Source organism: Oncorhynchus kisutch, linkage group LG13 (assembly GCF_002021735.2).
Source record: "Oncorhynchus kisutch isolate 150728-3 linkage group LG13, Okis_V2, whole genome shotgun sequence".
NCBI classification, from domain to species: domain Eukaryota; kingdom Metazoa; phylum Chordata; class Actinopteri; order Salmoniformes; family Salmonidae; genus Oncorhynchus; species Oncorhynchus kisutch.
This window is the reverse complement of record NC_034186.2, coordinates 36,152,273-36,166,193: the sequence shown is the minus strand read 5'-3', so window position 1 is coordinate 36,166,193 and position 13,921 is coordinate 36,152,273. Positions and strand designations below refer to the sequence as shown.

General features: G+C 41.5%; 1 protein-coding gene and 1 long non-coding RNA gene across 3 annotated transcripts; both read right to left on the bottom strand.

The window, feature by feature from the left end:
• Positions 1-4: 4 nt before the first annotated feature.
• LOC109902499 (methyl-CpG-binding domain protein 3-like) lies at positions 5-7,539 on the bottom strand. 2 transcript variants are annotated; one of them, XM_020498889.2, is made up of 7 exons: positions 7,408-7,539; positions 4,239-4,398; positions 3,851-3,988; positions 3,628-3,718; positions 3,179-3,356; positions 2,798-2,941; positions 5-2,259 (listed from the first exon to the last, which is right to left on the bottom strand). In XM_020498889.2, the coding sequence occupies exons 1-6, from the start codon at positions 7,419-7,421 to the stop codon at positions 2,803-2,805; spliced, it is 720 nt and encodes a 239-aa protein (XP_020354478.1). In that variant the 5' UTR covers positions 7,422-7,539; the 3' UTR covers positions 5-2,259; positions 2,798-2,802. The 2 variants fall into 2 exon arrangements, with proteins under 2 accessions (XP_020354478.1, XP_020354477.1); XM_020498888.2 differs by lacking the exon at positions 7,408-7,539 and adding an exon at positions 6,379-7,050.
• A 613-nt stretch (positions 7,540-8,152) lies between these two features.
• LOC116353065 (uncharacterized) lies at positions 8,153-13,316 on the bottom strand. The gene is made up of 3 exons (XR_004202385.1): positions 13,117-13,316; positions 12,308-12,448; positions 8,153-8,313 (listed from the first exon to the last, which is right to left on the bottom strand). It is a non-coding gene; the product is annotated as an uncharacterized LOC116353065 (long non-coding RNA).
• Positions 13,317-13,921: the final 605 nt, after the last annotated feature.

Sequence of the window (13,921 nt, the reverse complement as noted above, 5' to 3'; positions counted from 1 at the left end):
TCTGTTGATATACCGATACATTTTACTCAGTAACATAAAATTCAGTTCAGCCTGCTGATGTTGGATAGGGATCTCATTGAGCTTGACAATTGAAACATACAAACTTTGAGAAATGTGGGTATATGTACAAAGCGCAATTCATTTTCTCAACACAGAATCTTTGGGCTGGATTTAATCTACATCGTGGAAAATCCACACTATAACTCAAATGTTTTTTTCTTACAAATTTTAAACAAATCAAATCTTTATTTAACTAGGCACGTCAGTTCATTGTAAATTAAGAATTTGTTATTAAGGCCGACTGGGGGGTAGGTGGGCTCACTGCCTTGTCCAGGGGCAGAACGACAGATTTTTACCATGTCAGCTCGGGGATTCGATCCAGCAACCGTTCTGTTGGCCCAACGCTCTAACCACCAGGCTACCTGCCACCCCCTCTAACCACCAGGCTACCTGCCACCCCCTCTAACCACTAGGCTACCTGCCACCCCCTCTAACCACTAGGCTACCTGCCACCCCCTCTAACCACTAGGCTACCTGCCACCCCCTCTAGCCACTAGGCTACCTGCCACCCCCTCTAGCCACCAGGCTACCTGCCACCCCCTCTAACCACCAGGCTACCTGCCACCCCCTCTAACCACCAGGCTACCTGCCACCCCCTCTAACCACTAGGCTACCTGCCACCCCCTCTAACCACTAGGCTACCTGCCACCCCCTCTAACCACTAGGCTACCTGCCACCCCCTCTAACCACTAGGCTACCTGCCACCCCCTCTTACCACTAGGCTACCTGCCACCCCCTCTAACCACTAGGCTACCTGCCACCCCCTCTAGCCACTAGGCTACCTGCCACCCCCTCTAGCCACTAGGCTACCTGCCACCCCCTCTAGCCACTAGGCTACCTGCCACCCCCTCTAGCCACTAGGCTACCTGCCACCCCCTCTAACCACTAGGCTACCTGCCACCCCAAAAAGGCATTTCAAAGACTGCATTCACATTAAACGCTGCATATGTCAACGGAATGTCAAAAAATTACCTTTAAATTTAACCAAGATCTTCCACGATACAGATTGAGTCCAGTCCTTAATCTTTAGTCAAACAAAATCTGCTTAGTTTACTCTGTCTGGCACCCAGTGCACAAGATAATGGAGGCAGCAAGTGTTGTGATGGCTTTGACCCATTATTGGAAACATTTTAAAAAGCATGGTCATGGGGACAAACATGCATTGGCTAGAAACAGCAACGTTAAACCAACAACTTCAGTGAGCAATGAGTGTTAAAAAGAATAAAATCGACACAATGCAGGAGAGAAGGGTCCAAGTCACTTCTACTACCCATTTTAACCAAGTACAGTATGACTTCACTCATAACTCAGTGTCATGTGGAAACATCACTAGCCATTGAGAAGCTGGATATGATGCTATAACAAAATAACTACAGTAGAATACTGCAAGACTTTTCAAAAATCACATTAACCATCTTTGGTCAATACTTGGTAAGGGGTTTGAATGGACTACATTACAATGACAAGAATATTTCCTTGAGAACACAATTCAATCATTTTTCACTAATTCTCTGTCCTGTGACTCATGCTTTAGAGCGCATCATTTGGGCAAATATATTGTTCCCTCTCATCAAAGCCTCTCTCACATAGCCCTGTAAACTGAACCAAAGTACCCCTACACTATGGTCCATCGAGCCCCATGGAGTGCATTAGAAACCCAGAAAGAAAAACAGCATTCGCTACTAATTGAAAATCTCCAAATACATTTAAAAAGTCGTTTTTTGTTTGTTGTGTGTGTGTGTGTGAGTGTGTGTGTGTGGTGTGTGCGGTGTGTGTGTGTGTGTGTGGGGGGGGGGGGGGGGGTTGATATGATTGTCACAACATACATCTCACATTCAGAAAATCCATACAATGTCTTGTAAAAAATAAAACTCCATCATTGAACAATGAATTTGTCATACTGTATGTAAATCGCTCTCCTCTCACTCTGCACTGTCAAAAAGTTATTGGATGATCTCTTTTTCAAATGAAAGATTATTAGCTCAATTATTTGATTCAGAATGGCTTGGTCCAAGTCCTTTCTTAGCACTGGAGCCAGAAGAGCCCAACCAGCGGGCGAAGTGGGCAGTGGGTAGGTAAAGCTTCAGAGGGGTAGTAGGAGGAAAGTGGGCAGTTCTTTTGGTTGGATTGGTACAGGTTTCATGGTCCTGTGATAAGGTGGTGAAAGACCCATCCAAACTACTCTAACTCCCCATCACCCTGTAAGAGAGGAGGAAGAGATTTGTTGAAACGGCAAAACAAATAGACAGTAAATTATATTATAAATGTGTCATCCCTTGGGTGGCATGCTTTGCAGCTCTTAAATTAAAATACTGACATCTATTGACAAACAATCAATGTTGTACAAGCCTGAACAACCCTCACAATGTATTTTCAACAAAAGGAGGCCGTCAGCTAACCTTAAAAGGTCCTTTAAACCAAATAGTGTCTGTTCCAGGTGAGTAGGTATCAAAATGAGAATACTGGAAGCGATACACACACACACACACACACACACGGTAAAATAAAATAAGAGGAATACATTCAAAACTGAGGCTTAAATACACAAAATAGAGGTTTTATTGGGCATCATGAGTTTTCATTGTGCAGAAAAGTGCGGAATTTAAAACTTTTCGGCATCAAGACATCAGTGTCAAACATCTATATTGAAGCCTCTGTTTTGGATTTATTCCTCTTTTGACAGTGCACGGGTCTCCATCTCTCCCACCAATACTGGCACCTTTGAACAGTAGCCTACCTCTGCTATACAGTCTCCATGTCGTCGTTGTCCTCCTCGAGTGAGTCGCCCTCGCTGGCTGCTTCCTCCACATGAGCCAACATGTCCGCCATTAGAGCCTCCTCCAGCTTCTTCCTCACACTGTACACCAGCTCCTCCTGCTTCCTGCACTCACCATGAGCAGATAACGCAACACAGCAAAACATTTAGAGATATGGACTGAGATGAAAATAGCAAGGGGAAAATCAGCATTGTGTCATAATGTTCAAATACAATTTCATTAATGTATTCAGTTATTAAATTCATACATTCATTAAATGACTTCATAAATTCACAGATGCCATTACTTTCGGGACTGATAGGACTCCATGGATAGAGTGTACAGTCCTGTGTGTAGCCTACCTGATGTCCTCGTCAGTGACAATGAAGGCCTTGCACAGGGGCTGCGATGTGTTGAGCCACACCCCTGGGTTCTTCTCCACGGCTGCAGACAGCTGACCGGTAATGGGGGCTGCACTAGTGTGCAGGGCGCTGGCTATCGCTGACAGTAGAGTCTTGTCTGTACATCCAGGTCCAACTCCTGTAGGACAGACAGGTGTTCACAATCCCAGTAGCGAGAAGTCATTAAAAAAATAACAGGAAATCATACTTGGCCCACTCTCTTACATTTACATTTCATTCATTTAGCAGACACACTTATCCGACTTAAGTGCATACATTTTCATACTTTTCCCCCGTACTGGTCCCCTGTCGGAATCAAACCCACAAACCTGGGATTGCAAGCGCCTTGCTCTACCAACTGAGCCACACAGGACCCCAGTTGGTAGAGCATAGCCACCCAGGACTCTTACCTTGAAGACCTTTAGGCAGGTCCATTGTCTTCACTAGCTCCTCTGCGATGTCAAAGGCATCGAGACCACCAAGCTTCTTCTCCCAGAAAAGCTGTCAAATTTATTTTTAAAAATACAAATGGATTTAGAATTGGTCTCATTAGTCAAAATTATCTTCAGGAATAAAAGCATATAACTCAATGTAACTGTAGGTTACATTAAACAGCAGACAGGCTGTGTTTACCTGTCTCGGCTGGTCGACGGCTTTCTGTGGATCTGTCTTGACTTTGTTGCTGGGGTGGTTGGTAACCTTGGTGACAGGTTGCTTAAAGATGGAAGCAGTCTGTCTGACGGGGAGTGATGTGTTCAGGTCTGGCTTGCCCTTGAAGACACACAAAGAAACATTAGCCAACAGTGACAACCAACACGATGTTGCCACAGTGCTGTTCCTGAAATACTAGATAATATTAGATATGTGGGTTATCCTTAGCACCTGGGAGAAAGGTCTTGAAACACGTTATTCTGCCTTCTTTTTTCCTCTAACGGCTGGATTGACAGCGAATAAGGGTGCAGTCATTGAGAAGTTTGTCCAAAGTGTCTAGAAATATTACTTCAGAAGACAACCCTCTCACCTTGGTCTGATTGTTGTTGTCATAGCGCAGTCTCTGCCTGTTCTTGTTCAGTTTACTCATGAGCATCTTCCCTGTGCGGAAGTCGAAGGAGCTGAGGTCCATCTGGTTGCCAAGGTAACGAGCCAGCTGAGGCTTGCTCCGAAACTTCTTCCCGGTTGGACTAGGTGTGTGTGGGGGGGCGACAACAGACCACAGTGTGAGGATATGGACAACAGACCACAGTGTAAGGATATGGACAACTGACCACAGTGTAAGGATATGGACAACTGACCAGGGGATAGCAAGAGGGGAAAAGTAGAGAGATGGACACAGGTAACTGACAAAATAATGGAAATAGTTGAGTATAGGGATACAAAATATATTGAAAGCGGGTGCTTCCACACAGGTGTGGTTCCTGAGTTAATTAATCAATTAACATCCCATAATGCTTAGGGTCATGTATAAAACGGTTGGACAGACCATTATTTTGGCTACCATGGATATGCCCCCATAGGATGACAATGCCCCCATCCACAGGGCACGAGTGGTCACTCAATGGTTTGATTAGCATAAAAACGATTTAAGCCATATGCCATGGCAGTCTCAGTCACCAGAACTGAACCCAATTGAACACTTATGGGAGATTCTAGAGCAACGCCCGAGACAGCATTTTCCACCATCGTCAACAAAACACCAAATGTGCTATTTATTGTGGAAGAATGGTATCGCGTCGCTCCAATAGAGGTCCAGGCACATAGAATCTATGCCATAGAGCATTGAAGTGGTTCTGGATCATGGTGGCCCTATGAAGACAATTTATGTTCCCGGTTTCCTTTATTTTGGCAGTTACCTGTAGATCAGGAAAGCTGCAAACAGACAGACACGCAGACTCTGCAACAAACAAGTTTTAAGCTGAACAAAAACAAACTGGAGACATGAAGAGTAGATGTAAAACAAGATATCGTGCAAGAACCAACACAGCCAAGGATTTACTATTCACAGATTATTCATATGGAATTCATGTGTAAACAGTGAGTGTGCATGAGCATTTATTTAACAAAACAATTGACCAATTTTATGTGTAATTGTATAATAAACTATTTAAGCAGTAGGATACATGTTCATGTATATTCCCAAATGTATAACCAATTCGCCATTAAAATGTACACAATAGTTTCAGATAAATGACCTTACTAACATGTTCCAGGAGTTGTAGTGTAGGGATAAACTATTGGGATATAATGTAACTGGGCAATCGAGAGCGATAAATGTTGCAACATTTCGAACGTTTGATTGGAAACATTGTTTCACATTAATTGTGTAGACCGGTCGCCTACTGCCTAGTTAGTTAGTTGTTAGTTAGCCCATTTCATCTAGATCTTAATCCGTGGACAAAAGCGTTGATAAATCAGCAATAGAAATGCATACTCTGCTATAATAACAATTTATATCTCAAATACCTAGCCTATTGACGCACTGTTTATTTTTGATGCATTACGATTTTCTAAAACATTTAAAACTGTGTATGATTGACCAAACTATGGAAACATCCGTGCTTGCTGATAATTCATGCAAAAAAATCTTGCACTTGCTTTCCATATCATAAATTGAGACAATTCACTTGAAAATAAGGTGCGTGCATCACACCACAGAATCAAAATGCGGTATAAAGTAGCCTACCACAAACTATACAATCGACCCGCCTCCCCCGCTCCTCCTCACCTACCCTAAAAAAATAACTTGCAGTTTCATGTTTGTTCCTCTGTGGCTATTAAACAATCGGCCAGTCGACTATTTAATAGTTAGTTCCTCTGGTCAAATAAAAATGATAAGGCTATTGTAAGGACTTTAAATCAGGCTAGGCTATTTGTGATGCAATCATTCACATAACCTAACACTAGGTTGACAGGTTCTTAGGCCTACATAGGCTAAACATTGGTTACCGTGATCCTTATCCAACAATTATGTAGAACTACGCTATGAGAGGTGGCCTAGTTACCCTGATGCCACAAATAGAACAGTAATATCGGCTACTCCCCTCCCCGAATTTCTGTCTCCAGGTCACCCCCCTCCAAGTAAACCCAGAGCCCCAACCCCCTTGTAATACCGCCCGTAGACTACATTTGCATGAGAACACCCTCCTCTTCCTCAGTAACGTTACCTAAAATAATAGACATCTCTTTTTCCCGCAGACAAACCCGACTTTCTGGTCACTTCTTCGATCTGCCAGCCCTTGGGGAGAGCCAAGCATGCCCACCTTTTCTTCTCCATGTTCTCCTGTGAAATGTTCAGTGATTCTCTTTGCTAGCGTGTTTATATTTGGGGTTACATTTCGTGCTTTATACAATGACTCCGTCCATTAGTGACATAGGGCTCAAACACTATTCATGGGATCTCCCTCCCGATTTATCGCAGCTCTTTGTCGAAGACTACAGCATATCACTCCGCCGTAACCTTTAGCCATATCACTGCCTGCCTCGAGAGGGCAATGAAGGCTACATCCGCAATACATTGGACCGTCGCCAACATTGCATTATTGAATCCTGAACCGATAAATCATTGATTTGACGAGCGCGGTAGCCTACGCGAACGCTCCAAAAGTAGAGCATTATAATATAGCCTATCCCCAAAATATGGATAGATTTCCAATATGATTTCACAACATCAACAAAGGAGATTATTCAGGCAAAGTTTCACATAGGTAAAATTCGAGAACGCCGTGAGTCATTTTGACCACGACAAAACTCACTTGTCATTCAGTCGTTTACATAATGCTTTTTTATGAATGGACAAAGTAGGCAGGAGCTTCATAGGTTGAGATGACATGAATTACAATACTTGTTTGAAATATTCGGTATAAAACAATTATCTATTTAGAGCTAGAGTAGTAATTAGTCATCTCACGAATTCCTTACCAAACAAATTACTCGCCATATTTAGAAAAAAAATGGATTGCTATTAAGAAAAGTTAAACTGCAACACCAATAAGTGTGTAACTAAATTTGGAATCCCTGAACACTACCTACAGTTCAATGGTTTGCGGATACACTCGAGACCACCGAAACGCCTCCCACACGAGAACCTTTCATCGATGACAAAATAGTATTTTGCAACAATGCATTCCTAAAACAACACATTTAATGTCAAATATAGCAATATAGATGGGTGTTACTTTGTGTAGGGTACTTACTCGTTTTTGTCCATCTCGCATAATATCTAGGTTTCTCCCTTTCGGTCTGTGTTAAATCCCTTCTCCCCTCCTTTCACTCCCCTCCCCCTTCAACGAGAGAAATGAAAGACATCCGCGCAAAAACAGAATCGCCCCCAGATTAAACCTGATTGTTAATAATGGATATCAATGGGGGTTTGAAACAAAGTCGCCCTGTGTGTTTCAAATAGTCAATGTATCCAACAAGAAACACAAGACAATGTATCCTTTATGATAGTAACTGGAATGTGACATGTAACTATCTTTCTGAATCTTCAGAGCAGCCCACATGTGTACTATTTAGCAAGGAAGCGTAAAACGAGTCATTAAACTGTAACAGTGGTTGCTAATACCACTTTGTATTTCAGTTGGACAAAGTATCGAGTGTCAAACACATTATTACCAACAATATTTTACAAATAACCAGTTTCTCTCAGTGACTGACTAACCAATTATTTGCAATTCCATTCAAATGGTTGCAGCATGTCCTTATTTGGAGGATATGCTGCCTTCTCTTATTTGATGCGGTGTGAACGTTAACTTCACTCCGGGAATGTTAAACAAAAGAAAACATATTTACAAGCATTTTTAAACCAATTTAATTTATTGGTAAAATACTTCACGCATTAATAAATATTTTTGGGAACTTCTCAAAATAACTTTCACACAATCGTATCAACGAGTTTGCAACTCAAACGCAGCATTGTGTAGAATAATGACAAAGACAGTAATTAAATTACATTTATTGACATTAAATAACAAAACAGCATTCAAGCTAACATGACATCCTGTTGTGCAAACCCCTACAAGCTCTGTGTCGCGTCATCCCACTTTAGCCAACGCAGAAAGAGCAAGCACTCCACCCATGCCCATCTCCAAGTCATAGTCCTGCAGACAGACACAAACACTCCAGTCATTAGCAGTAATATTACACAAATACAATTCTTTATTCATTCGCTAGCATATCCTTAGGGGACGACTGAAAATTGTAAATTGTTGTACTGGTCAACTGTGGGACCTGTAATGTGGAAAATGTTAAGGGGTCTAAATACTTTCCGAATGCACTGCAGACAGGTGTGTGTCTTTCCAAATGATGTCCAATCAATTTCAAATGTACCACACTGACTCCAATCAAGTTGTAGAAACAGCTCAAGGATGATCAATGGAAACAGGATGCACCGGCTAGCCATAACAAAGGGGTTGAATACTTACTGACTTAAGACATTTCAGCTTTTCATTTTGTCAAAATGTCTAAAAACATGAATCCACTTTGACAGTATGGGGTATTGTGTGGAGGCCAGTAAAAAAAAAAAAAAAGTTAACTAAATTTTAAATTCAGGCGGTAACAACAAAATGTGGGAAAAGTCAAGGGGTGTGAATACTTTCTGAAGTCGCTGTACATATTGATTGCATTTGGATAACACATATGGAATCATCTAGTAACCAAAAAAAATGAATCAAAATGTATTTAACATTATTCAAAGCAGCCACCCTTTGCCTTAATGACAGCTTTGTACACTCTTGACCTTCTCTCAACCAGCTTCACCTGGAATACTTTTCCAACAGTCTTGAAGGAGTTCCCACATATGCAGAGTACTTAATGGCTGCTTTTCCTTCACTCTGCGGTCCAACTCATCCCAAACCATCTCAATTGGGTTGCGGTTGTATGATTGTGGCCAGGTCATCTGATGCAGCACTCCATCACTCTCCTGCTTGGTAAAATAGCCCTTACACAGCCTGGAGTTGTGTTTGGTCATTGTCCTGTTGAAAAACAAATGATAGTCCCACTAAGCACGAACCAGAAGGGATGGCGTATTGCTGCAGAACGCTGTGGTAGCCATGTTGGTTAATTAAGTATGCCTTGAATTCAAAATAAATAAATCAGACCGTGTCACCAGCAAAGCACCCCCACACCATTTCCTCCTGCATGCTTTACAGTGGGAACCACACGTGGAGATCATCAGTTCACCTACTCTGCGTCTCAAAGACACTGCGGTTGGAACCAAAAATCACAAATTTGTCTCATCAAACCAAAGGACAGAAAATTCCACCGGTCTAATGTCCATTGCTCGTGTTTCTTGGCCCAAGCAAGTCTCTTGTTCTTATTAGTGGTTTCTTTGCAGCAATTTGACCATGAAGGCCTGATTCATGCACTCTCCTCTGAACAGTTGATGTTGTGATGCGTCTGTTACGTCAACTCTGAAGCATTTATTTTGGCTGCAATGTCTAAGGCTGGTAACTCTAATGAACTTATCCTCTGCAGCAGAGCTAACTCTGGTTCTTCCACTCCTGTGGTGGTCCTCATGAGAACCAGTTTCATCATAGCGCTTGATGGTTTTTGCGACTGCACTTGAAGAAACGTTCAAAGTCCTTGACATTTTCCCGAATTGACTGACCTTCATGTTTTAAAGTAATGATGGACTGTCATTTCTCTTTGCTTATTTGAGCTGTTCTTGACCTAATATGAACTTGGTCTTTTACCAAATAGGGCTATCTTCTGTATACCAACCCAACTGCTTGGCTCAAATGCATTAAGGAAAGAAATTCCACAAATTAACAAGGCACAGCTGTTAATTTAAATGCATTCCAGGGGACTACCTCATGAAGCTGGTTGAGAGAATGCCAAGGGTGTGCAAAGCTGTCATCAAGGCAAAGGGTGGCTACTTTGAAGAATCTCAAATATAAAATATTTAGATTTTATGGTTACTACATGATTCTGTGTGTTATTTCAAAGTTGATGTCTTCACTATTATTGTACAATGTAGAAAATAGTAAAAAAACACACAAATGGAATGATAGGTGTGTATACAGTTGAAGTCGGAAGTTTACATACACCTTAGCCAAATACATTTAAACTAAGTTTTTCACAATTCCTGACATTTAATCCTAGTAAAAATTCCCTATCTTAGGTCAGTTAGGATAACCACTTTATTTTAAGAATGTGAAATGTCAGAATAATAGTAATAGTAGAGAATGATTGATTCCAGCTGTTATTTCTTTCATCACATTCCTAATCCGTCAGAAGTTTACATACACTCAATTAGCATTTGGTAGCATTGCCTTTAAATTGTTAATTTGGGTCAAATGTTTTAGGTAGCCTTCCACAAGCTTCCCACAATAAATTGGGTGATTTTTGGCCCATTCCTCTTGACAGAGCTGGTGTAACTGAGTCAGGTTTGTAGGCCTCCTTGCTCGCCGCACAAGCTTTTTCAGTTCTGCCCACACATTTTCTATAGGATTGAGGTCAGGGCCTTGTGATGGCCACTCCAATACCTTGATTTTGTTGTCCTTATGCCATTTTGCCACAACTTTGGAAGTATGCTTGGGGTTATTGTCCATTTGGAAGACCCATTTGTGACCAGGCTTTAACTTCCCGACTGATGTCTTGAGATGTTGCTTCAACATATCCACATAATTTTCTTTCCTCATGATGCCATCTATTTTGTGAAGTGCACCAGTCCCTCCTTCAGCAAAGCACCCCCACAACATGATGCTGCCACCCCCGTGCTTTACAGTCGGGATAGTGTTCTTCAGCTTGCAAGCCTCCCCCTTTTTCCTCCAAACATAACGATGGTCATTATGGCCAAACAGTTCTATTTTTGTTTCATCAGACCAAAGAACATTTCTCCAAAAAGTATGATATTTGTCCCCATGTGCAGTTCAAACCATAGTCTGGCTTTTTTTATGGCGGTTTTGGAGCAGCGACTTCTTCCTTGCTGAGCGGCCTGTCAGGTTATGTCGATTTAGGACTCGTTTTACTGTGGATATAGATACTTTTGTATCTGTTTCCTCCAGCATCTTCACAAAGTCCTTTGCTGTTGTTCTGGGATTGATTTGCACTTTTCGCACCAAGGTACGTTCATCTCCAGGAGACAGAATGCGTCTCCTTCCTGAGCAGTATGATGGTTGCGTGGTCCCATGGTGTTTATACTTGCGTACTATTGTTTATACAGATGAACGTGGTACCTTCAGACGTATGGAAATTGCTCCCAAGGATGAACCAGTCTTGTGGAGGTCTACACATTTTTTCTGGGGTTTTGGCTGATTTCTTTTGATTTTCCCATGATGTCAAGCAAAGAGGCACTGAGTTTGAAGGTAGGCCTTGAAATACATCCACAGGTACACCTCCAATTGACTCAAATTATGTCAATTAGCCTATCAGAAGCTTCTAAAGCCATGACATAATTTTCTGGAATTTTCCAAGCTGTTTAATGGCACAGTCAACATAATGTATGTGAACTTCTGACCCACTGGAATTGTGATACGGTGAATTATAAGTGAAATAATCTGTCTGGCAACAATTGTTTGAAAAATTAATTGTGTCGTGCACAAAGTAGATGTCCTAACCGACTTTCCAAAACTATAGTTTATTAACAAGAAATTTGTGGAGTGGTTGAAAAGCGAGTTTTAATTGACGCCAACCTAAGTGTATGTAAACTTCCGACTTCAACTGTACACATTTGTAAAAGAGACAGAGGTCTCAATGTCTTCCCTGTTAAAATTAAGGTTGAATAAAAATACATTTCAAAAACATCTGATAACTTGACTACGCAACCAATAAACTGATTTGTCCTTTGTTTACTTGACGAATGAGATGGGGAGCGTCGCGCATCCATAATAAAAAAAGTGCACTACATTAATGATGTTCTAGCAAGCGTGCAGTGATATCCGAGAGGAGGAAGGGGGGGGACCGGTGTTCTTTGTTTGTAGTAACTTTGTTGTAATATTGCCAAGGAACATGGCAGTTCTAGTTAAGGACAGTGCCATGTGTTGGCCACGCAATAGCCTATAACTACAGGCTTGAAAGGATTGTTAAGTTGCTTTGGAAATAAACACAATTAAACACACCCCAGAATTATTTTCTCACTTTATGTTCACTTACCAATCTGAGCCATAGAGGTGACTCTAGTCGTCCTTGAACTTGCCGTTGATATAGGGCACCCAGTCCAGGATCAGCCTCCAGTCTGTAAAGTAGACAAGGGCAACTCCGCCCACCGACCCCCAACCAGCCATTGTGGGAACCCTGGACAAATGATAACATGGGGGGGGGGGGGGGGGGGGGGGATATTTGAAGTCCAGTATCTACTACAGGAGTTTGCACTACAGCTGCCAATCCAGTCCCTCCCACCCCCCAATATTTAACCCCTTGACCACTCAACCTAGAGATCACTTGAGGTGGTGTAGGCTATTTTGGTTGGCATATCAATACAACAATGTATCCAAATTCCTATCAAATCGAAAAAAGGGGGTCAGTCTCACACGGTCACACTTCAAGGCCAAGGGTAAGCTAGCTAACTAAACTCCACTCCTTGGTGAAGGAAGTGGAGATTGGGCCCTAAGGGTAAGCCAGCTAGATAAGACGGACTCATGGCTCAAGTTGTAAACAACTGGCAACACTAACACAAACCAAAGACTTGGATGAGGGGTAAAGCAAACACACTCCAACAAGGTGGATTTGGTAAATATAAGGCCATAATTAACACAAAGGCCTGATATTTTTAGCAAAATTAACTAGCTAGCTATTTTGCACCACAGATGAAAGAACAGTAGCTAACGTTGGCTTGCTAGCTCACTGCCTTGTTAGCGAGCTAACTGAGTGATGGGTCGTGGAAGAACACGTTGGACCTGTCAGCATTAATTTATAAAAGTCTAAATACGTTTTCACAAAATTATAAACAGACTTCAACTTACCACGTCCTGGCGATGGCAATGTACTTAGCCCCAATCAACTTCTTAAGCACTTGCACCATTCTGAACTGATTGAGCTATAAGAAGATTCTGACCTTCCCCCTCAAACACGGTCGTCACTAGTTACCACAGCCACACAATTCATAAACCCCGACCATTGCTAAAATGTATATATATTTTTTTAAATCTGATTTTAAACCTAAACCTGATAATAACATTAAGTTAAGGTCAAAAAGCAAACGTTTGTTATCATGAATTTTTACGATAACGCCAATTTTACTTTGTGGCTGTAGTAACTAGTGGCACCCCCCAGAAAGTCCCAGGACCACCTCAGGACTGTCCGTTGTAATGCCGGTTTGTTAAAAAGCTGTTAAACTGAAAATCACTATTTCAAATAGGATAAAATAATGTTCTCATAGCAGAAAAGGATGCAGAATATTGTTAGTCTATGCATCAAGGCCATCTTATTTACAAGCTTACAAGGAGGTTTGAGAGCTAAACCTGCCTGAGTTTACCTTACAATCCTTTATCATCAGCTAGTTATGCCACAATTTAGTTTCCTCCCGATTCTTTAATCATCAAAGCATGTATTTTATTAACTTAAATTGGTTTACAGATAAGGCTATATATTATAAATCATAGGCCTATGTCTGTCTATTTGTGGTTCAAACTGACAATGCCATCAGTTTCTATTTTTATTATGATGGCATCATTTAGCTACCTTTCCAATAGTAAGTAAACCAAATCATTATCAAAAAGGTTCACTTTCAGAGCTCAAAAGATCCAAATTCAACCATTTGGAAAACAT

Coding starts and splice junctions, on each gene's coding strand:
- LOC109902499 (XM_020498888.2), bottom strand. CDS start 6,488: ATGGAGAAGAAAAGGTGGGCATGCTTGGCTCTCCCCAAGGGCTGGCAG. Junction 3,719..3,850: donor CCGTCGACCAGCCGAGACAG/GTAAACACAGCC, acceptor TAAATTTGACAG/CTTTTCTGGGAGAAGAAGCT. Junction 3,357..3,627: donor CCTGCCTAAAGGTCTTCAAG/GTAAGAGTCCTG, acceptor TCTGTCCTACAG/GAGTTGGACCTGGATGTACA.